Source organism: Mauremys mutica, chromosome 15 (genome assembly GCF_020497125.1).
Source record: "Mauremys mutica isolate MM-2020 ecotype Southern chromosome 15, ASM2049712v1, whole genome shotgun sequence".
In the NCBI taxonomy this organism is placed as follows: Eukaryota; Metazoa; Chordata; order Testudines; family Geoemydidae; genus Mauremys; species Mauremys mutica.
Window position 1 is genome coordinate 31,718,158 of NC_059086.1, and position 21,894 is coordinate 31,740,051.

Consider the following 21,894-nt stretch of genomic DNA (forward strand, 5'->3'; position numbering starts at 1 on the left):
CTCGATGGGTCACGCCATGATCTGGGGTGGGGGGAGGAGGTGTCACTCGATGGGTCACGCCATGATCTGGGGTGGGGGAGGGGGTGTCCCTCAATGGGTCACGCCATGTTCTGGGATGGGGGGAGGAGGTACCCCTAGATGGGTCATGCCATGTTCTGGGATGGGGGAGGGGGTGTCCCTAGATGGGTCACGCCATGTTCTGGGATGGGCGAGGGGGTACCCCTAGATGGGTCACGCCATGATCTGGGATGGGGGGGTGTCCCTAGATGGGTCACGCCATGTTCTGGGATGGGGGAGGGGGTGTCCCTAGATGGGTCACGCCATTTGTTGGCAGGGGGTGGGGGGAGTGTCAGGATGTAGAACTGTGGGTCCAAGAGCCCCACCTGTCCCTGCCCTGCTGCCTGACCCCATTGTGATCCCTGAGGGCAGTGAAGGGCCAGGCCCCCATCCCCCGCCCATGGTTCCCTGACCCACTGACATAGGGCCCTGCCCCAAACCCCGCTCCCCCCCCCTTGAGATGCTAAGCAGCCCGGGGGGGGGGGCAGTCATGGCGGGGGGGATGGGAAATTGGTTCCCATTGAGACGGGGAGGGTGCTCTGCAGCTCAGCCCCCAGGGGTATTGGGGTGCCGGGACCTCCAGCATGCAGCTGGCTTCCTGCAGCAACCCGGGGGGGGGGGAGGGGGCACACTGGGTACAGATCTGCTGGGTTTCTGCCCTCGGGAGCCTCATGGTCAGGGTGGCGCAGTCGGGGGGGGCGGTCAGACAGGGGCACCGTATGGCCCTGAGGGGGGGTTGCTGGGGGCGGGGGGGGAGATACAGTCGCGCTCCCCCCTGCAGAGATGGAGACGTGCTAGGACTTGCTGTGGACAGTTCTGTCCAGTGACCCGCACCAATAAAAGTGATGGGGCCACGGCTCGGGCTCTGCCTCAGTTGCTTTCGGCTGCTGGAGCGGGGGGAGGGGAACCCACCCCGTAGCCTGGCTGGGGGCAGCCTGGGCACGGTGCCAGCTGCCGGACACCGGAAACAGGGAGTTTCTAGGCCTCACGCCGCCAAGAAAAGTCTGGGAATGTGACTGGAGGGAGACGGGCCCTGCCTGGGTGTGCTGAGAGCCTGAGCCTGTCGCTGAGAGAGGGGGGAGCTGCCCCAAGTCTGACCGAGCGAGGGGTCCTCAGATAATCCACCCCCAGGGGCCGCGTCCCAGCACTGGGTGAGGGTCTCCCTGTGTACCCAGCCCCCACACCCCACACCTGAGGGGCCGCGTCCCAGCGCTGGGTGAGGGGGTCCCTGTGTACCCAGCCCCCACACCCCACACCTGAGGGGCCGCGTCCCAGCGCTGGGTGAGGGGGTCCCTGTGTACCCAGCCCCCACACCCCACACCTGAGGGGCCGCGTCCCAAGGCTGGGTGAGGGGGTCCCTTGTACCCAGCCCCCACAGAAGAGCTGCATTATGTGCCCAGCAAGAAATTAATTTTATTGTTCCGTGTTTACTACAGACCTCAGGTTAAGAGGCCAGATCCCGGGGGACCCTCGACACCCCCCCCTGCTCCCTCTACACCCTGTGGGGGCTGAATGGGGCAGGGATACTGCCGGGGGTGGGGTGCCGCCATCCTTGCCCAAGAGACCTCCCAGAGGGGCCCTTGGGGACACAGAGTCCCGGGCCCGTCCTACCCCTCCTGTACGCCTGACCCCCAGCACCCCAACCTGCACCCCACTGCCTAAGGACACCCCCATTCCCCGCCCTTGGGAATCCTGTGTTCAGTCGTTAAACCCAGAACCCAGGCTCCCAGCTCCCCCTGCTCTAACCACTAGGCCCCCCCCCGAGCCGGGAGAGAACCCAGGAGTCCTGGCTCCCAGCCCCCACTGCTATAACCACTAGACCCCCCTCCCCTCCCAGAGCTGGGAGAGAACCCAGGAGTCCTGGCTTTCAGCCCCCCTCCCCCCGCTCTGACCACTGGCCCCCACGGCCCTGCCAGAGCTGGGAGAGAACCCAGGAGTCCTGGCTCCCAGCCCCCCTGCTCTAACCAGTGCACCGCACTCCCTTCTGTCTCAGCTGCCGCCCGGTGTGGGGGGCGGGGAGGGCTGGGAGCTCGGCTCATCCCAGGGGAAGCTCAGATCCAGCCCCTGCATCTGCTCCCGGTAAACCCGGTCGAAATTCTCACTCTGGGCCGTAGTGAGCTGGTTCTTCCAGTCCCCGGCAATCCCTGCAACAGAGAAAGAGCAGAGAGCATTATGGGGGTGGCCCCCCCATCACCCCCCCACACACACACTATCCCAGCCCTGGGCTCCCCCACAGCTCTGCTGGTGCCCCTCACTCCCGACCCGCAGCCCCTGCCAGCCCAGGGCTCCCCCCCAGCTCTGCCGGTGCCCCTCACTCCCGACCCGCAGCCCCGTCATGCTGAGCTGAGCCAGGGTCTACGTCTCTTCTCATCCAGGACTCAGCTTATGGGGCCCCATTCTTCTCCCATAGCCTCCCCCCCCCGCCAGCCCAGCCCAGCCTCACCTTTCCGCAGGAACGAGCTCTGGGTCTGGTCCAGGAGGAACCTGGGGGCCAGGTTGAAGTTGCTCATCTTGTTCTGCTTCATGGCCTGGAAGGAGGCGTTCGCCACCACCCCGTCCAGCGCCCGCGCGTCCAGCTGCTTGCCCAGGAACCGGCAGATCCGCTCCACGCTGCCCCGCAGGTCCTGGGGGGAGGAGGGGAGGGATCAGTGGCAAGGCCTCCCCCCCGGGGTGCGCTAGGTTTGGGGAAACTGAGGCAGGGAGGCCCCGGCCCGCGCTGGAGAACATCAGAACGGGGCAGATCTAACTCATGGGGACTCCCCGGCCAAAGGGACCTCCCCACCTTGCCTCGGGCTGGCCCCGTGGGAGACAGAAGCAGGGACGGGGGCCCCTGGCATGGCTTGGAGATGGGACCCCGGAGTCCTGGCTGGGATGGAGGAGCCCGGAGATGGACTGGAGGAATCCTGGGGTCACGGCTCGGCTCTGCCACTGAACCGCTGAGTGACCCTGGACAAGTCACGGGCCTTCTGCTGTGCCTCAGTTTACCCTCTCATCCCCTGTCTATTTACACTTGGAGCTCGCAGAGACAGGGACTGTCTCTTATTGTGTGTCCTGGCAGTGCCCGAGGCCCCCGATCCCAGTGACTCTGTGTCTGGGCGGCGCCCGGCCCGACGGGGCCCCGATCTCGGCGACTCTGGGTCTGGGTGGGGCCCGGCCCGACGGGGCCCCGACCTCGGCGACTCTGTGCCCGGGTGGCGAAATGAAGCAGGACCCCATGTGGGCCAGCACCTGGGGCTTGGTCACTCGCACTCTCGTGGGGGGTGGGGCCCTGTGTCGCTGCTGCGTTTTGTGATCCCCCTCCTGGCACGAGCTCCCAGGACCCTCCCGTCTCCAAGCCCCACCAGGCTCAGTTTGGGGATGCGGCTCAGCCCTCAGCCTGGCCGAGGACGTGTCTGGGCGGGCGCCTCGCGGCCGGGGCAGGGGGCACCGGGCCTGTGCTGAGGCCAGACCCAGAGCCCCTGATTTCTGCTCCAGGGGGAGCTGACCCACAGGCCCCCCATGTCTGTGGCTACAGGGTGGCGGGGGAGGCAGCACCCCCAGCTGGTGGGGTGGGGTAACCGCAGGGGGGGTAACAGTGAGCGCCGTCTCCCCCAGCCCCCAACCCTCTGCCCGTCAGGGAACCGCCCCTCACATCCTCTCCGTCTAGGGCTACTCCAGCCCCTCCCCTCTTCCTCCCCCCTCTCCCCTCCCTCCCAGGCCCCCCCAGACTCCTCCGTTCCATCCGCGCCCCCCCAGCCCCTCCCCCCCGTTGCTGGGCTCCCCCACCTGCTGCAGCTCCTCGTAGCTGATCCAGAAGAAGTTCTCCTGGCCCCGCAGGCCCATCCAGCCCTTAACGTGGTCGAACCAGGAGCCGAAGGGCACTGCAAGTGCAAAGGGGGGGGATTATGGGGGATCTCGGAGGAGGCCCAGCCCCCCACCCCACCCCCCGCCGCATGGCACTTACCGTCCCCCTCCAGGAACTGCTCCAGGAACTGGTCCAGCTGCCCCGGCTCCTTGTAGGGGCGGAAGATCTGGGCGAAGTGGTAGAGGGAGACGAAGACGTCCTTGGGGTTCCGCACCGTGTACAGCACCTGAGGGGGGACATGCGGGGTGAGCGCAGGGGCGCCCAGAGGATTCCGGGGGCCCGGGGTCTTTGGCGGCGGGGGACCCTTCCGTTCCGGGACCCGCCGCCAAAGTGCCCCGAAGACCCGCGGCGGGAGCCCCCCGCCGCCGAATTACCACGGTAATTATCGGCGGTAATTCGGTGGCGGAGGGGGGTCCCCGCCGCGGGCCTTCCGGGCCCTTAGGCGGCGGGTCCCGGAACAGAAGGGGCCCCCCGCCGCCGAAGACCGGGCTGCGCTTCGGCGGCGGCGGCGGCGGCGGGTCCTGCTTCCCCCCCCCCCCCGGCCCCGGTCCCGGCCCCGCCCCCAGCGGGTCCCGCTCCTACCCCCCGCCACCGGTCCCGCCCCCGGCCTCTTACCGAGCGCGTCTCCGGCGGGGCCTGAGCTCCGTCCCGCTCAGAGCCGCGTGGTGAGGGGGCGGGGCTGTCAGCTGCCCCGCCCCCTCCCCACGGCGCTCTGAGCGGGACGGGGCTCAGGGGCCCCGCCGGAGACGCTGAGGCTCCAGGAGAGGGGCGGAGGCGGGAGCCTCTGCTCTTCTCTTGGGGGCCCCTGCGGAGCCCGGGGCCCGGGGCAAATTGCCCCCTTTGCCCCCCCCTCTGGGCGGCCCTGGGTGAGCGGGGGGCAGGGCCTCTGGGGTACGTGCTGGGGGAGGGGCTGGAGTGGGGGGCTGGGCCCCAAGGGTACGTGCTGGGGGAGGGGCTGGAGTGGGGGGCTGGGCCCCCAAGGTTACGTGCTGGGGGAGGGGCTGGAGTGGGGGGCTGGGCCCCCAAGGTTACGTGCTGGGGGAGGGGCTGGAGTGGGGGGCTGGGCCCCAAGGGTACGTGCTGGGGGAGGGGTTGGAGTGGGGGGCAGGGCCCCCAAGGTTACATGCTGGGGGAGGGGCTGGAGTGGGGGGCTGGCCCCCAAGGGTACGTGCTGGGAGAGAGCAATGGGCTCAGGCTCTCAGCAAACTCTGGCAGAGTCGCATTTTGGGGCTTTTCTCCCCATCCTCAGGGGCTAGAAACTGACTTGTATTTTACCCGAGAGCCGAGGCTCTGCCTTACACCCCCCCCCCCGGACCGCACCTTGGCCTTGGACTGGAAGAAGGACTTGGCGAAGAGCTGGATGGGCAGGTGGGAGCTGATGAGCCGGGGCGACTGGTTGCTCCGTGCGGTCTGCAGGCCCAGGACGGTCTCATACCAGGGCCCCCGGTCCCAGTTAGGGACCGTGCGGCACCGGCTGGGGTCCCCGTTGCTGTGGATGAGGCTCAGGATCTCCAGCATCCAGACGGTCCCTATGGCGACAGCCTCGCTGTGGTGACTGTTGCTACGGACAACGGGGAACCGAACCCACCCAGTGCTGCGTGGTCCTTAGAATCCCCAGCCCCCACCCAGAGCGGGGGAGAGAACCCAGGAGTCCTGGCTCCCAGCCCCCCCCCCCGCTCTAACCACTAGTCCCCACTCCCAGGGCTCTAGCCCTGGCTCCGGGGGCCCCCGGTACCTGATTTCTGGTAGGTGACGTTAAAGACGTCGTCGTCCCGGACTTGGAATTCGTTCTCCACCTCCCGCAGCCCCCGCTCCGAGTAGATCAGCCGGGGGAAGCTGATCCCCTTGTACTGGAAATATTCCTTGAACATCCTGGGGCTGGGAACGGGAGAGACACGAGGGTCATTAGAGACAGCGGGAGCCCTCGGAGTTACCCCGCAGTGTGTGTCCCTGCTGGAGAGGCAGGGCCCTGCTCTGTGTGTGTGTGTCTCTCTCCTTGGCGCCCCCTGCTGGAGAGGCAGGGCCCTGCTCTGTGTGTGTGTGTGTGTGTGTCTCTCCTTGGCGCCCCCTGCTGGAGAGGCAGGGCCCTGCTCTGTGTGTGTGTGTGTGTGTGTGTGTGTGTCTCTCTCTCTCTCTCTCTCCTTGACGCCCCCTGCTGGAGAGGCAGGGCCCTGCTGTGTGTGTGTGTATGTGTCGCCCCCTGCTGGAGGGGTTGGGCCCTGCTCTGTGTGTGTGTGTGTGTCTGTCTGTCTCCTTGGCGCCCCCTGCTGGAGAGGCAGGGCCCTGCTGTGTGTGTGTGTGTGTGTGCGTGTATGTATCGCCCCCTGCTGGAGGGGTTGGGCCCTGCTCTGTGTGTGTGTGTGTGTGTGTGTGTGTGTGTGTGTGTGTATCTTGATACCAGATACCTCTGTGTTCTTGAGGAACCAGGGTGCAGTATCCACCTGACTCATGAAAGACACCCCCACCCCTCAGCCTCTGCTTAAACCAAAACCCATCAGAGGAAGAAAAAAACAAACTTGCAGAGAGCAGGGAAGGGTGTTGGGAGACACACCTAGACCCGTCCTGACAAGGGTGACAAGATTAAGACATCCCCATTAGCATAGAGAATGGAGAGCAGAGACAACTCCCCTGGCCTCAGCTGCATGAGAGATGGGACAGGAAGCCATCGCCATTTACATACAGAATGGAGAACAGAGACCCGCACTGAACTCTGGGACCAGAAAGAGCAGGGACGCACTGCATCATGGGAATCTCTGCTCCCGATGCTAATGCACCCAGGCCTGCACACACCCAGCTCAGCAATTATCAGACCAATTCTAGTAATGAATCCTTAACTGATACCCAAATACTGAAGCTGCCTAGTTGCATTGTGAGCTCCCTGGAAGAAACCACCACCCATAGCCAAGAGTGACCAGCTCCTATTGTCTGGCCTAAAGAAAACCCTTGAGTTATCAGCCTTACCTATAAACAAATCTAGTGTTCTCCCTTCAACCATTGTATTTTCTCTACAAAAATCCCTGCTCACCCTCCAGTCAGGGCTCTGATGCTTAGATCCGAACTAGGCATCAGTTCCACTGGGACTCCATCTTCCCCGGACTGATTGTGCTGGGGACTCTGCCTGTCTCCAGCCCTCAGGACCCTCAGCTCCCACCATCACCTGGGAACCCCGACCAGTTCAAGCCTCATGGAATGGGTGAGACACCCCCCCCCCCACCCTTTCCTCTCTCTCTCTGTTTTCCTTTCTACCGTAGGTATTAACCTTTAATAGTGTAGGTTATGTTGGTTTAGGCTCCTTGTGTAGAAGCAGCAAAGAATCCTTTGGCACCTTATAGACTAACAGACGTTTTGCAGCATGAGCTTTCGTGGGTGAATACCCACTTCTTCGGATGCAAGCAGTGGAAATTTCCAGGGGCAGGTGTGTATATATAAGCAAGCAAGAAGCAAGCTAGAGATAACGAGGTTAGATCAATCAGGGAGGATGAGGCCCTGTTCCAGCAGCTGAGGTGTGAAAACCAAGGGAGGAGAAACTGGTTCTGTAGTTGGCAAGCCATTCACAGTCTTTGTTTAGTCCTGAGCTGATGGTGTTAAATTTGCAGATGAACTGGAGCTCAGCAGTTTCTCTTTGAAGTCTGGTCCTAACGTAGTTATCACTAGTATTCAATCGATAACTTGTATGGTGAAGTTGGTTGCTTCTCTCTCTCTCTTGCTGAACTTTACTCTTGTGTGTTTTTAGCTTCCTCCGTTCACTCTGCAGCAAGGCTGCTTTCACCTAAGCTAAAGCTCCCTGCGGCGCCCAGAATGCTGTGGGGTTTGCTCATCAAGCAGGTTACTGCCAGTGCAGTTGTGCTGTGAGAGTGGGGATAGGGACGTGCTGAATCTGGGACGCATGAGGGTAACAGCTTGAAAGTGCTGCGTGACCCAGTCCATGGAGCCCAGGGGCAGATAAGGAGAGTCAGCTTGGAAGTGCTGCTTCATCCAGCCCAGAGAGTCCAGGGACATAGAAGGGGTCAGCTTGACAGTGCTGATTGACCCGGTCCGCTCAGCCTTGCTCTGTTAATGTATGTGTGGGTCAGTGTGTGTTCATCCGGTTCTGGGGCTGGAAAAACCCAGCCCTAGGGAACCTAAGTCCGGCAGGACAGCTCCACTGGGAAGGGACGTGCAGAAGGGAGGAGTAGACTCCATATGAAAATACAAGGGACACAAGCAGCACATTGATAGAATTACAGACTCCCCTTCCCCAGAAAAGGAACCCGAATAAATGAGCCAAAGTAATGGGCAAATCTGGTAACAATCTCCGCCGCCCCCTGCTGGAGGGGTTGGGCCTGTGTGTGTGCGCACGCGCTGCCCCCTGCTGGAGGGGCTGGGACCTGCTCTGTGTGTGTGTGTGTTTGAGCCATGCCCATGGCGTGCGTCACATGACACCACCCCCGCCCCCACACACACACACTCCCACAGTGGTGGCCAGGCCGCCCAGCAATTCATGAGGCTGCTCCAGCCTCAGCCCATGAGCCGGGTTGAATCTCCCGCGTTGGGATCCCGGCTCCGTTCCCCACGGCTGCTCGTCCCCCCCAGGGGCGCCCGCGCTGGCTGCCGGAGCGGATCCAACGCTCAGCGCCAGGCCCCAGGCCAGCAGATTCGGATCACAACCCCGGCCTTCACTTTAACGCCTTTCTTGAGCTTTGCGCCAATTTCCACGTTCACAGCAGCGCGGACCTAGGGTGGCGGAGGAGGGGAAAAATCGGTCAATTAGTCACTAATTATCCAATGAGGGCAGACACCCGGAGTTTGCTGAGAGCCTGAGCCCATTGCTCTCCCACACAGCACCCGCGGGAAGAGACCCAGTGAAAGTCTGATCGTGCGCGAGCAGCGTTTTCCCGACTTGGCCTCTCGGTGAATTTCCAGGGTTACGGCCATCGCGTGCGAAATCGAGGCTTCCTTCCCGCCCTGCCTGGGATACTGTGGATGGGCCCAGCCTGGGAGGGGTCTGAGAAACTGGCGAACGGGGCTGAAACCAGCGAGAAGGACCAGCACAGAGAAGGACCAGCACGTGGGAAGGAAAAAATCAGCTGCCCGGGGTGGGGGGGGAATAGCTGGCTAGGCAGGGGTGCAACAAAACAGCGCACAGGGGTGTGGGTGTGTGTGTCTAGTGGGATCACAAACTGGATCATTTGTGCCCTGTGAGCGGGAGGGTCGGGGGTGAGCCATGGGAGGGGCTTGTTTCCCCGGGTAAGGGGGGAAGCTCCGTTTCGGGCACCGCACTTTCAGAGAGATGCGGCCACATTTGGAGAGAGTCCGGAGGAGAGGAGCCGAACGGGTGGGAGGATTAGAAAATCCAGCCAATGGGGAAAAGGCGGAAGAACTGGGCTGAAGGAGGCCGGGGATCGGTCAGTGAGTTTCCGGCGACCGAGATCCCGGTGAGCAATCAGGGGAAACGTTCGACCAGGAAGGAGAATTCAGCTATGGACCCGGCTCCCCGGGACAGCTGCGGGCTCCCCATCCGCGGGCGTTTGCAAGACCACATCGGACAAACCCTGCCAGGGACCATCTAGGTGGATTTGTTCCTGCCTCGGCACAGGGGCCTGGGCCGAATGCCCCCTCGAGGCCACTTCCAGCCTCACGTGGCCGGGTGTCGAGGCTTTTCAATTTACAGCAGCCACAATCTAGGCCATTCCCACGCCTCTCACTGCGGTGCCCCGAGCCTTCCTCTCCTGCCGGCCGCAATGGGACGATAGATCTGTCGCAAACTGCCTGTTCCCTCTGCCTCGCCCGGGGGTGGAGTGGCTTGTTCTGGTCGGCTGGGTGTGGAACATGCAGGTCACTCTGTGTCGATGGTGAAACTTGCCTGGCGCTTGGAGCAGGAAGCGGGGAGGCTGGAAGGTCGGGGCTCGGGGGAGCCAGGCTCAGATGAAGCCCTGTCCTGCCAATCCAAGGGGTGTCTTTAATATAGAGCATCCCACCTGGGCCTGGCCTGCAGCTACGGGTTCTTTTAGAGCCACTGCGACCAGGCCAGGGAGACAAGGGCAAAGCACCCAAACTTTATCCACGGCTCTGCGGGAAGTCGAGGGGTGGATGGTGGCCTTGGTTTCTTGTGGGGGAGACATATGAACCTCGGATGCTCAGGAGGTTCCCTGTAGAGAAAGGTCACAAATCCAGGGCTAAACGTCACCGTAGCCACCCAGGAATAAAGGACGCTGGCCGTGCTGCCAGGCCGGGGGAATCTCTCGTGGGAAGCCGGGACCCTGCAGAAACCTGGGAGGGCATGGCGGGTATTCGGCTGAATGTGAGCTCCCCGTGCGAGGCTGGGGCACATAAACAGGGGAATCTTAAGACGGAGCAGAGGCCGTTTGACCTCGGGATTTGGTGCGACCGCTGCTGGGAGCCTGCGTCTAGCTCTGGTGCACGCCATTCGGGAAGGACGGTGATCAGAGGGGGGCCAGAGAAGAGCCAGGAGAACGGCTCAAGGGTGAGAAAACCCGCCTGAGAGGGAGAGACTCCGGGACTCAGTCTCTTTAGCTTGATGAAGAGGTTCAGGGCTGATTTGATCCCAGTCGATCTGTGGGGAACGGCTATTTCATAACGGGCTCTTCAGTCTAACAAAAGGTCAAACACCCTCCAACGGCGGGAAGTTGAGACACATTCAGCCTGGGAATGAGGCCTACGTTTGGAACGGTCACAGTAACAAACCGGGGGACAATTCACCTTTAAAATCAAAGTTTTCGAACAGATCTGCTCTGTTAGTGCAGGGCCGTTCTCTGGCTGGTGCTGGACAGGAGGGCAGACCAGGGTCCCACCTGGCTTTAGAATTGATGAACTTACACATGGGGCAAAAGCTGGATTTTTTTGGTCCTGTTTTAGAGTTTTCGGCAAATCCGACGTCTGGGGGCATTTTCATTTCAGGCCAGTGGCAAGTGGGGTTTCAAATACACTTTTGCCTTTAAAACGATCATATAAAATGGGTGGAAGTTCCTAGCAGCAAAGCAGCGTGAATCCCCTGCCCCTAAAAATCAAACCGTTTGACTCTTCCCAAATCGTTTTTCCCCTGATCAAAAAAAATGTGTCGAAATCGCTGCAAGTTGGTGCAAGGTCTCAGTCACCCCAAGCCGGCAAACGATTTCATCTGGAAAGTTTTGCCCAGCTGCTGTTCCACGCCAAGGCTGGAATCCAGCCAGCGAGGGACAGTGGGATGAATAACTGATGATGGCTCATCCTCCGCCAGTGCCCAAAGCTACTGACTGATGTTGCTGCCCGATTCAGCTGGTGCGGTCCGTCGATGTCCGACCGGATGGAGGAGAACCGGTTGGTAGGAGTCCTGTGTGATCTGGGGTGACCAAGAATGGATGCAAAGGCCTCGTTCCCTGAATGCACTAGGATGAAGCAGCAGCAGGCAGGTTCCTTGTTCAGAAATCCAGGCCTGCGTTCAGACAGTCCTGTGCCCCAAACAGCTTTGTCTCCCTGCTTTCTTCCAGGGCCGCTGCGTCTCTGGCTAAGCCACCCCCATGACATGTGTAAACAGATGGGGTCAGGAACGTTATCCTCATGTTGAAGATGAGGCTTAGAGCGATCAACATGACTTGGAGCTGCCTAGGTGCAGAGGCAGGAGTAGAAACCAAATATCCTCTATTCGTGTTCTAGCATCCTGGGGAAACCCCTCTTCATCTCCCTGGGTTAGCTTTTTGTTGTTTTAGCACAGGCCTTGCCTTTTGGCTCCATGCCTTGGGTGGTGGCTTCTGTCATTTCCCACTCTCATTAACATACCAGCAGCTTAATTGCTCCTAGCTAACCCAACAGATTACACCCATCAGCATTAAAGTGATTCATGGTAACTATCAGGGCCCATAACATCGCGTGCGCACATGTGCCTGTATTTTAATGTTGCATTATAAACAGAGAGATGTTCTGAACGATTATCTGTTTTTGTAGCGTTGGAGAGGCCGGGCAGAGCTCCCTGCTCCCAACTTGTCTTACGCAATTCGAACGCAACTGCAGCCAGCAGAGTAAACAAGCCGAGTCTATTTACTGCTGCTCCAGCCCGGGGGGAGCTGGAAACGTGGTGTCCCCAGTGAGCCGTGTCTGAGAGACGGGCAACGCCAGGGACATCACAGCACCTGGGTTCCTTTCTCCTCCTCCCATCGTTCACATCGTCACTACCCCACTGGAGGGTGGGACGGGACCCCGCTGCTGCCCAGGGGCCGAGGGCGGGGCCCCGTCGGGCCGGGCGCTGCCCACACGCAGGGAGACCGTCCTGCCCTGTGCAGCTCGCAGGCTGAGAGATTGTAAAGATGGGGAAACTGAGGTCCCGCAAGATGAGTCACTCGGCTGGCCACAGGCAGAGCCAGGAGCCAAGTGTCTCAGCTGCACCCAAGCCTGAGGCGAGGGGCGGCCGTGCCCGTCGCCTGCCACGTGTCGGTGCTGCCGGCCACCCAGCCCCGACTCCTCCACGCAGCCCCACGGGAGCCTCTGCTCCCTCACACCCCTCCATCCCCCCTCCTCTATCCAGCCCCACGGGAGCCCCTGCTCCCTCACACCCCTCCATCCCCCCTCCTCTATCCAGCCCCACGGGAGCCCCTCCTTCCTCTCACCCCTCCATCCCCCCTCCTCTATCCAGCCCCACAGGAACCCCTGCTCCCTCACACCCCTCCATCCCCCCTCCTCTATCCAGCCCCACGGGAGCCCCTCCTTCCTCTCACCCCTCCATCCCCCCTCCTCTATCCAGCCCCACGGGAGCCCCTGCTCCCTCACACCCCTCCATCCCCCCTCCTCTATCCAGCCCCACGGGAGCCCCTCCTTCCTCTCACCCCCTCCATCCCCCCTCCTCTATCCAGCCCCACAGGAACCCCTCCAATCCCACACCCCGGCCATCTCCCCACCTCCTGTACTCAGCCCCACAGGAACCCCTCCACCCCCTCCATCTCCCCCTCCTCTATCCAGCCCCACAGGAACCCCTCCACCCCCACACCCCCTTCACCTCCCCAACTCCTCTATCCAGCCCCACAGGAACCCCTCCAATCACACACCCCTCCCAGCCCCACGGGAACCACTCCTCCCTCATACCCCCTCCATCCCCCCATCATCTATCCAGCCCCATGGGAATCCCTACACCCCCTCCATCCCCCCACTCCTGTACCCAGCCCCATGGGAATCCCTCCAACCCCACACCCCCTCCATCCCCCCCAACTCCTCTATCCAGCCCCACAGGAACCCCTCCCCCTCACACTGCCTCCATCCCTCCCACTCCTGTACTCAGCCCCACAGGAACCCCTCCACCCCCACACTCCCTCCATCCCCCCCCACTCCTGTACCCAGCCCCACAGGAACCCCTCCACCCCCCACTCCTCTACCCTCCCACACCCCTTCTCCCCATCCCGCCCCCGGTGTGCGTTTCGGCCCCCGGCTGGCTCTGCTCCGCACCCGTTGGCTGGCACCGGGGCTGCCCCAGGCAAGGGGCTCGTGGGCAAAGGAAGAACCTCACCCTGGAGCTGCTCACAGCAAAGGACGGAGTCAGCCCGGAGCCGTTGGGGCCCCCCTGGGCCAGGCCCCCCCCCCCATCATCCCCAGCCGGGCTGTGCGCACAGGGGGAGCCCCCCCCCTCTTACCTGCCCTAGGGCGGGAGGCAGCGCCTGGCTGGCTCAGCGGCTGTGGGAGCAATGCCGGGATTCCCCTGGGTCCGGGCCGGCGAGCCAGCGCCCTGGGGCTGGGAACCGCCTACAGAGCGAGTGTGGGAGGCTGGCTCCGAGCACCCCATGGCAGGGGAACACGAAACACCCCCTGCCCCCTGGGACAGAGCCACCCACCCCTGGCCTGGATCTGGAGTCGCCCCTGATTGCACTGGGGGCAGGGAAGGCCAGGTTCTGATCTCAGCTCCCCGGGATCAATCTGGAGTCACCCCTGATCTCAGCTCCCACAGGGTCAATTCAGAGTCACCCCTGATCTCAGCTCCCTGGAATCAATCCACAGTCACCCCTGATCTCAGGTCCCCTGGCATCAATTCAGAGCCACCCCTGATCTCAGATCCCTGGGGTCAATCTCACCCCCACATAAAGATCAAAACGAGTGATGCTGCGGCTCTCCAAGCCCGTCTCCCGATCGCTGGTTTTGCTAACAATTCCTGCCCTCCCGCGCCCATCACCTGCCGCCGGGCCTGGCCCCCTGGCCCTGTGCCAGGAAAGCTGGGAGGAAAACACGCCTCCTTAACGAGCTTGCTCAGCTGCCAGCAGCCCCGTGATTAGACTAATAAGTGGGTGAGCAGCATCTCCCACCTGGATGCCTGGGTTCCCATTTGGAAGAGAAGCTGCCAGCGCACCTGTTGGAGAGAAATCCGTGGGGTTGCTAATTGGCAGGGTTTGGGGTGTTTTGCATAGAGCCCCGAGCAACTGGAGTTATGGGAAAACATAGGAGAAAGTCGGCTCCCGTTTAACCCGCCGGGCCTTTCGTGGGGCCCCTGTGCCAAATTCTGGCCACAAAGCGAAAGGTGATGAAAACGGCATGAATGGGTCAGAAAGAGTCACTGACAGCTGTTTGGTTAGAGCAGGGTACTGGGAGTTCTCCACTCACCCGACTCCCCTCCCAGAGTCAAGGAGAGAACCCAGGAGTCCTGGCTCTCAGACCCCCTGCTCTAACCACTCACCCGACTCCCCTCCCAGAGCCAAGGAGAGAACCCAGGAGTCCTGGCTCTCAGACCCCCTGCTCTAACCACTCACCCCCACTCTCCTCCCAGAGCCAAGGAGAGAACCGAGGAGTCCTGGCTCTCAGACCCCCTGCTCTAACCACTTACCCCCACTCCCCTCCCAGAGCCAAGGAGAGAACCCAGGAGTCCTGGCTCTCAGCCCCCCTGCTCTAACCACCCCACTCCCCTCCCTTTCCAGAGCCGGAGAGAGAACCCAGGAGTCCGGGCTCCCAGCCCCCCACCAGGAAATGTCAGGATACTTACTGCACAGATGCTAATGACAAAGCCCCAGACAGTGGGAGCAGCTCCTGATTCCCTGGCAGATGCCCAGCCTCTGCCCCACAGTGGCCTGAGCTCCGCAGGGCATGAATCACCCAGGGCAGCATTCCGGACAGCTGCCGGGGCAGAGCTGGGGAGGGGCTGGGAGCCAGGACTCCTGGGTTCCATCCCTGTGTCTTGAAGGGGAGTGGGGTCTAGTGGTTAGAGCAGGCAAGTGGGAGCTGGGAGCCAGGACTCCTGGGTTCTCTCCTGGCTCTGGGAGGGGAGTGGGGTCTAGTGGTTAGAGCAGGGGGGTGGGTGGGAGCCAGGACGCCTGGGTTCTCTCCCTGGCTCTGGAAGGGGAAGAGCCATGAACCCCGCCCCCTTTCTCCCATCTCTCTCTCACCCCGCCCAAGATTTAGCTTCTGGCGGAAGCTTGGCTCCACCCCTGCGTCACACGTGACCGCCGCCATCTTTGTCCCTGGCACATCCCCCGCCCTCGGCTGGCCCCGAATAGGGCAGGCTCAGATCAGCCGCCATCTTCGATCCAGAGCGAGGCTGAGGGGCCAGAATGTTGCAGCCCAGCCCCCCTCCAGCGCTGCAGGTACCAGCCTTGGTGGTGCCCCTCACTCCCGACCTGCAGCCCCCCCGGTGCCCCTCACTCCCGACCTGCCGCCTCCCCCCAGCCCGGCCGGTGCCCCCCACCCCTGACTCACAGCCCCCCCTGGTGCCCCTCACTCCTGACCTGCCACCCCCCCTGGCCTGGCTGGTGCCCCCCACCCCTGACTCACAGCCCCCCCTGGTGCCCCTCACTCCCGACGTGCAGCCCCCCGGTGCCCCTCACTCCCGATCCGCTGCCCCCCCGCCCGGCCGGTGACCCCCACCCCTGACTCACAGCCCCTCCCCGGTGCCCCTCACTCCCGACCCGCAGCCCCCTCCGGTGCCCCCTCCCCGCCTGGCCGGTGCCCCTCACTCCCACTCCTGACCCGCAGCCCCCCCCCCGGCCCAGCCGCTGCCCCTCACTCCCGACCCGCAGTCGCCTCTCCGTGCTGGGCAAGAAAATGGACCTGGGAGCGGAACCCAGGAGTCCTGGGTACAAGGGGTCGGTAGGACTGGCCTGTTACCTGTCTGTCCCGCCCCCTGAGCGTCTCACAGTGTTTGTACCCTCCCGACACCCCCTATGTGAGAGGCCGGGGCTCATTATTCCCTCCTATAGAGAGGGAAACCGATGCACGGAGACCCAGAGGATGCTCCTCTGCCAGGGCCTGTGCCAGGGCCTGCAATAGAAGTTGGGTTCCTCAGGCCCTGGACCAGCGCCCGCTAATGCCCACCCAGAGCCCCTGAAGAATTGGCTCTGTGAGCTGGCAGCAGTAGTAGGTTGTTATCCTGTTCCAGCTGGGAAAGGGAAGGGCGGCCGGGGGGGGGGGGAGGAGGTAGGAGGAAATGAGGGATTGTGGGTAAATTCAGGGCTGGAGGGATGGGGAAGAGCAGCTCCCTCAGTTGGGGACAGGGGCTCTGATCCATAGAATCACAGAATCTCAGGGTTGGAAGGGACCTCAGGAGGTTCTAGTCCAACCCCCTGCTCAAAGCAGGACCAACCCCAACTAAATCATCCCAGCCAGGGCTTTGTCAAGCCGGGCCTGAAAAACCTCTAAGGAAGGAGATTCCACCACCACCCTAGGGAACCCAGTCCAGTGCTTCACCACCCTCCTAGTGAAAAAGTGTTTCCTAATATCCAACCTAAACCTCCCCCACTGCAACTTGAGACCATTGCTCCTTGTTCTGCCATCTGCCCCCACTGAGACCAGCCGAGCTCCATCCTCTTTGGAACTCTCCCGCTTCAGGTGGTTGAAAGCTGCTATCAAATCCCCCCTCACTCTTCTCCTCTGCAGACTAAATAACCCCAGTTCCCTCAGCCTCTCCTCATAAGTCATGTGCTCCAGCCCCCTAATAATTTTCATTGCTCTTCGCTGGACTTTCTCCAATTTGTCCATATCCCTTCTGTAGCGAGGGGCCCAAAACTGGATGCAATACTCCAGATGTGGCCTCACCAGTGCCGAATAGAGGGGAATGATCACTTCCCTCAATCTGCTGGCAATGCTCCTACTAATGCAGCCCAATATGTCGCTGGCCTTCTTGGCAACAAGGGCACACTGCTGGCTCACATCTAGCTTCTTGTCCACTGTAACCCCCAGGTCCTTTTCTGCAGAACTGCTGCTTAGCCAGTCAGTCCCCAGCCTGTAGCGGTGCCTGGGATTCTTCCATTCTAAGTGCAGGACTCTGCACTTGTCCTTGTTGAACCTCATCAGGTTTCTTTTGGCCCAATCCTCCAATTTGTCTAGGTCTCTCTGTATCCTATCCCTACCCTCCAGCGTATCTACCACTCCTCCCAGTTTAGTGTCATCTGCCAACTTGCTGAGGGTGCATCCATCCCATCCTCCAGATCATTAATGAAGATATTGAACAAAACCGGACCCAGGACCAGCCCTTGGGGCACTTTGCTTGATACTGGCTGCCAACTAGACATGGAACCATTGATCACTACCCATTGAGCCCGACGATCTAGCCAGCTTTCTATCCACCTTATAGTCCAATCATCCAGCCCATACTTCTTTAACTTGCTGGCAAGAATACTGTGGGAGACCATATCAAAAGCTTTGTTAAAGTCAAGATATATCACGTCCACCACTTTCCCCATATCCACAGAGCCAGTTATCTCATCCTAGAAGGCAATCAGGTTGGTCAGGCATGACTTGCCCTTGGTGAATCTTTCCCCCACCGCCCCCAATTTCTCCATCCCCGCCCAAGGAGTATCATGAACCCAGCCACGTTGTTCCCCGGGGTTCTTTCAACCCAAAGCTCTTGGTAATTTTTACTCTGCGCGAGGAGGTGTCAGGAAATAAATCGGGAGACACACGGCCGTCCGACCGATCGATGGCTGGCACACGCAGGACAACAATGAAAGCTAAACTTTACTTAGTCTCAAGCACTCTCACACGTCCGCAACAGGTCAGTAAAACACCCCCAACCCTCCATAGTTACCGAAGCCGAGCGTGGCTCTCGAGTGGCACCGTGGCAGGCTGCCGGCGGCCAACCGTCTGCCGGTGGGGACCCCGAGAAGCGTCCGGAGGGAGCGTCCCTGAAGAAACCCTCCCGAAGAGTCCAACTAACTCAAACTTCCCCGTCATTTATACGTTAGTAATAGGACGACATGTCACTTAAAGAAAACTTGCTAAGCAAGCGATTTTTAAAGGTCAAGCACGAGGTTTCCTTCTGATCATCAATTTAACCAGATGTGGGTGGTTGTAGCCTGTTCGTGCCTTTGTGCCCTGATGGCCAGATTCCTGTTTTGCTAAAATACGAGTATCAGCAATTTCCATATTCTTAGCAGGAAGGGCGTGGGGTCAAGCCGCCCTTTCTGTGGTACCCAACCCCCCTCCCCTCCTGCTGTGGTCACGCTAAGGCCACGGCACGGCTGGCTGACTTGGCTACTGTGTGAGCGCGGCACGGCCACCCGACGGCCGGCTGACTTGGCTACGGTTGTCAATAAGCAATAATGATCCAGGCACGTTACTTGTTTCCAAGATCTCCCCGAACGACGTCTCCGGCGCCCACTACGGGCCAGAGCAGGAAGTGCAGGATGAGGCGCCCGGCAGAGCTCGGAGAGGCGCCCGGAGGAACCTGCTGGAGCCCCAAAGAAGGAGAATCCGCCTGGGCTGCCGGCTGCCAGCAGAGGCGCCCGAGGACAAAGGTGCCATCCTGCAGAGGGGCAGGACTCTTGGGTTCTCCCCCGGCTCAGGGAGGGGAGTGGGGTGTAGTGGTTAGAGCGGGGGGGGGCTGGGAGCCAGGTTGCCTGGGTTTGCCCCTGGCTCAGGGAGGGGAGTGGGGTCTAGTGGTTAGAGCGGGGGGCTGGGAGCCAGGACTCCTGGGTTCTCTCCCCCAGTGACCCCGCACTCTGTCCCCGCAGCAGAAGCCCCGTCTGGCATCGGGGACCTGGTTCTGGCAGCGGAGCTGATGGAGATGGCCGGGGTGTCCCCCTGCGATGCCCAGCCCCTGGGCGGGATCCAGCCGGCCGTGCAGCACGACCATGGGGCCTACGGCGTCCCCCAGGAGCCGGCTGCGCTGGGCCGCATGGTGCGGGAGCTGCAGGAGACGGTGCATCGGCAGAGCCAGCTGCTGCAGAGTTTGCAGGAGGCCTTGGCCACCAGCCAGGAGCGCTGCCAGGAGCTGCAGGTGAGGGGCGAGGCAATAGGGGGCGCTGTGCTGCAAGGAGGGGGCATGGGCATCATTGCAGGGGGCACCCTTCCCATACCCCACCCCAGAGTCAGCCGCATCCCAGCGCCGGGCAAGGGGTCCCCAGATACCCAGCTCCACCCCAGGGTCAGCCGCATCCCAGCGCCGGGCGAGGGGTCCCCAGATACCCAGCCCCACCCCAGGGTCAGCTGCATCCCAGCGCCGGGAGGGGTCCCCAGATACTCAGCCCCTGCGCCCCACCCCAGATGGGCTGGGTGGGGGGTCCCCAGATACCCAGCCCCACCCCAGAGCCAGCCGCATCCCAGCGCCTGGCGAGCGGTCACTGGATACCCAGCCCCACCCCAGGGTCAGCTGCATCCCAGCGCCGGGCGAGCGGTCACTGGATACCCAGCCCCTGTGCCCCACCCCAGATGGGCTGGGTGGGGGGGTCCCCAGATACCCAGCCCCACTCCAGAGCCAGCCGCATCCCAGCGCCTGGCGAGCGGTCACTGGATACCCAGCCCCTGTGCCCCACCCCAGATGGGCTGGGTGAGGGGTCCCCGGATACCCAGCCCCACTCCAGAGTCAGCCGCATCGCAGCGCCAGGCGAGGAGTCCCCGGATACCCAGTCCCTGTGCTCCAGCCGAGATGGGCTGGGCGAGGGGTCCCCGGGAACCCAGCCGCGTCTCTGGCTCTGCGTGCCGCAGGAGAGGTCGGAGAGCGAGTGCTGGGTGCTGGCGTCGGAGCTGGGCCAGCGGATCGCGGCGCTGGAGGCGGAGAACCGGAACCTGCGGTGCGAGCGGGAGCAGCTGGAGAGCCGGACGCAGGGGCTGCGGGAGGAGCTGGAGCGGAGCCGCGGCACGGTGCTGCACATGGGCCACAAGCTGAAGGAGCAGGGGGGCCGGGCCGGGCCAGGCCGGTTCTGCCTGGCCAGCGTCCGGGACGACGGCAAGTGGCTGCGGTTCTACACCGGCTTCGGCAGCGCCCAGCGCCTGGCCACGTTCCTGGCCTTCCTGAGGGAGGGGGAGCCGCAGCGGGGGGCCGAGCCGGGCCCCCCCAGCGCCCTGAGCCCCGAGGACCAGCTCTTCCTGGTGCTGGTGCGGCTGCGGCTGGGGCTGCTCCTGCAGGATCTGGCCTTTCGCTTCCACCTCTCCGAGGCCACCGCCTCCCGCTACTGGCTCAGCTGGACCCAGCTCATGGAGACCCGGCTGGCCCAGGTGAGGCCCTGCCCTGGGGCCAGTGCCCCCTGGAGGGGACAGGCCCCGGGCCCCATTCCCAGCCCCCGCCCCGAGCCAGCCAGTCCCTGCCCTGGGGCCGGATGGGAGCCGGCGCCCCCTGGAGGGGAGCAGGAGAGAATCTGTGCAGGGTAGATTGGAGGGACTGGTCCACCCCTCACATGGGCAGGGGGCATCGCTTGGACGGGTGGCTCCGCCCACCCCCAGGTGCACCTGGAGGACTGGGAGTGTGGCCTGGAGGGACGGTTCCCCCCCCATGGGAAAGGGGAGAGGCCTGGAGGGGTGTTCCCCTCACCTGGGAAGGGGGTGTGGCCTGGAGGGACAGGGGGTGTGGCCTGCAGGGGTGGTCCCCTCACCTGGGAAGGGGGTGTGGCCTGGAGGGACAGGGGGTGTGGCCTGCAGGGGTGTTCCCCTCACCTGGGAAGGGGGAGTGGCCTGGAGGGACAGGGGGTGTGGCCTGCAGGGGTGGTCCCTCCACCTGGGAAGGGGGTGTGGCCTGGAGGGACGGTCCCCCCCAGGCAGGGGGAGTGCCCCGGAGCCCCAGGCAGGGCCTGACACTCTCTCCCCACCCCCGCAGGTGCCGGTGCGGTGCAGCCCGCGCTACGTCGAGCGCTTCGAGCCGCGGCGGGCGTTGCGGGTCGGGGGCGTCCCGCTGGTGGTGCTGGACTGCGCCCAGCTCTGCTTCGAGGGCCGGGGCCGGCGGCTCTACGCCCTGCAGGGCTGTGCCCTGGCCGCCCCCAGCGGCTTCCTGGCCTTCTGCTGCAGCGCTGCCCTGCGGGGCGGGGAGGGGGCGGCGGGGCCGGGGCTGCCCCCCTTCCTGCAGGACGGCCCCGTGGCCCTCAGCGCCCGGCAGGGGGAGGCCAGCCGGCAGGTGCTCAGCCTGGCCAGCCTGGCCGACAAGGCCCTGCGCTTCCGCTTCCTGCGCGGGGTCCAGCCCCCCGCCATGGAGGGCCAGGTGGGGCGGGCCTGGGCCATCTGCTGCTACCTGGCCTGCCTGCTGCACGAGCCTATGGGGCTGGCCTAGGCCGGGGGGGGGTCTGCGCCGTGGGGATTCCCTGCCTCCCCCTGGCTGGCAGGTGTGGGGCTGGGCTAGGGGGCCTGGATTCCCCCCTTCCCCAGTGGCTGGGGGGAAGAGAGATCTGGGGGCCATCGAAGGGGGATCACTGGGGGTGGGGTCCTGCTTGCAGCTGATCTATGTGGCAGCCTGGATAGGGCATTTGGCCCTGCAGCGCCCCCTCTCGGGGGGGGGGGGGGGGAAATGTGTCCACACCAGGAGGGGCAAATCCTGCTCTTCAGCCCTGGGAGGGGCTGAGCCCCCCCCCAATTCCAGCCCCTGCAGGCAGGAGGATGGGATGGTATCAGGGCACTGGAGGCAGCTGGGTCTTTATCATTCCCCCTTCCACACAGGTGCGGGTAAACCGAGGCACAGAAAGACCATGCTCAGCCAAGGGCGGAGCCAGGGACAGAACCCAGGAGTCCTGGCTCCCAGACACCGCCCCCCCGGGCTCTAACCACTCATCAAGACTCCCCTCCCAGAGTCAGGGAGATAAATGGTGCCAAGTGGTTAGAGCTGGGGGGGGGGGGGGGGGGGTGGGAGGCAGGAC

The 21,894-nt window shown here is 63.0% G+C and overlaps 2 protein-coding genes across 6 annotated transcripts; one reads left to right on the forward strand and one right to left on the reverse strand.

Annotated features, from left to right (window-relative positions):
- Positions 1-1,933: 1,933 nt before the first annotated feature.
- LOC123349797 (sulfotransferase 2B1-like) lies at positions 1,934-18,542 on the reverse strand. 5 transcript variants are annotated; one of them, XM_044987975.1, is made up of 8 exons: positions 14,829-15,020; positions 14,158-14,201; positions 5,637-5,779; positions 5,222-5,430; positions 4,001-4,127; positions 3,823-3,917; positions 2,501-2,681; positions 1,934-2,201 (listed from the first exon to the last, which is right to left on the reverse strand). In XM_044987975.1, the coding sequence occupies exons 1-8, from the start codon at positions 15,009-15,011 to the stop codon at positions 2,047-2,049; spliced, it is 1,137 nt and encodes a 378-aa protein (XP_044843910.1). In that variant the 5' UTR covers positions 15,012-15,020; the 3' UTR covers positions 1,934-2,046. The 5 variants fall into 5 exon arrangements, with proteins under 5 accessions (XP_044843910.1, XP_044843911.1, XP_044843912.1 ...); XM_044987976.1 differs by lacking the exons at positions 14,158-14,201; positions 14,829-15,020 and adding an exon at positions 17,865-18,542; XM_044987977.1 differs by lacking the exon at positions 14,158-14,201.
- Positions 15,299-21,367, forward strand: LOC123349796. The gene is made up of 5 exons (XM_044987974.1): positions 15,299-15,426; positions 18,408-18,573; positions 18,790-19,055; positions 19,763-20,272; positions 20,868-21,367. The coding sequence occupies exons 1-5, from the start codon at positions 15,394-15,396 to the stop codon at positions 21,312-21,314; spliced, it is 1,422 nt and encodes a 473-aa protein (XP_044843909.1). The 5' UTR covers positions 15,299-15,393; the 3' UTR covers positions 21,315-21,367.
- Positions 21,368-21,894: the final 527 nt, after the last annotated feature.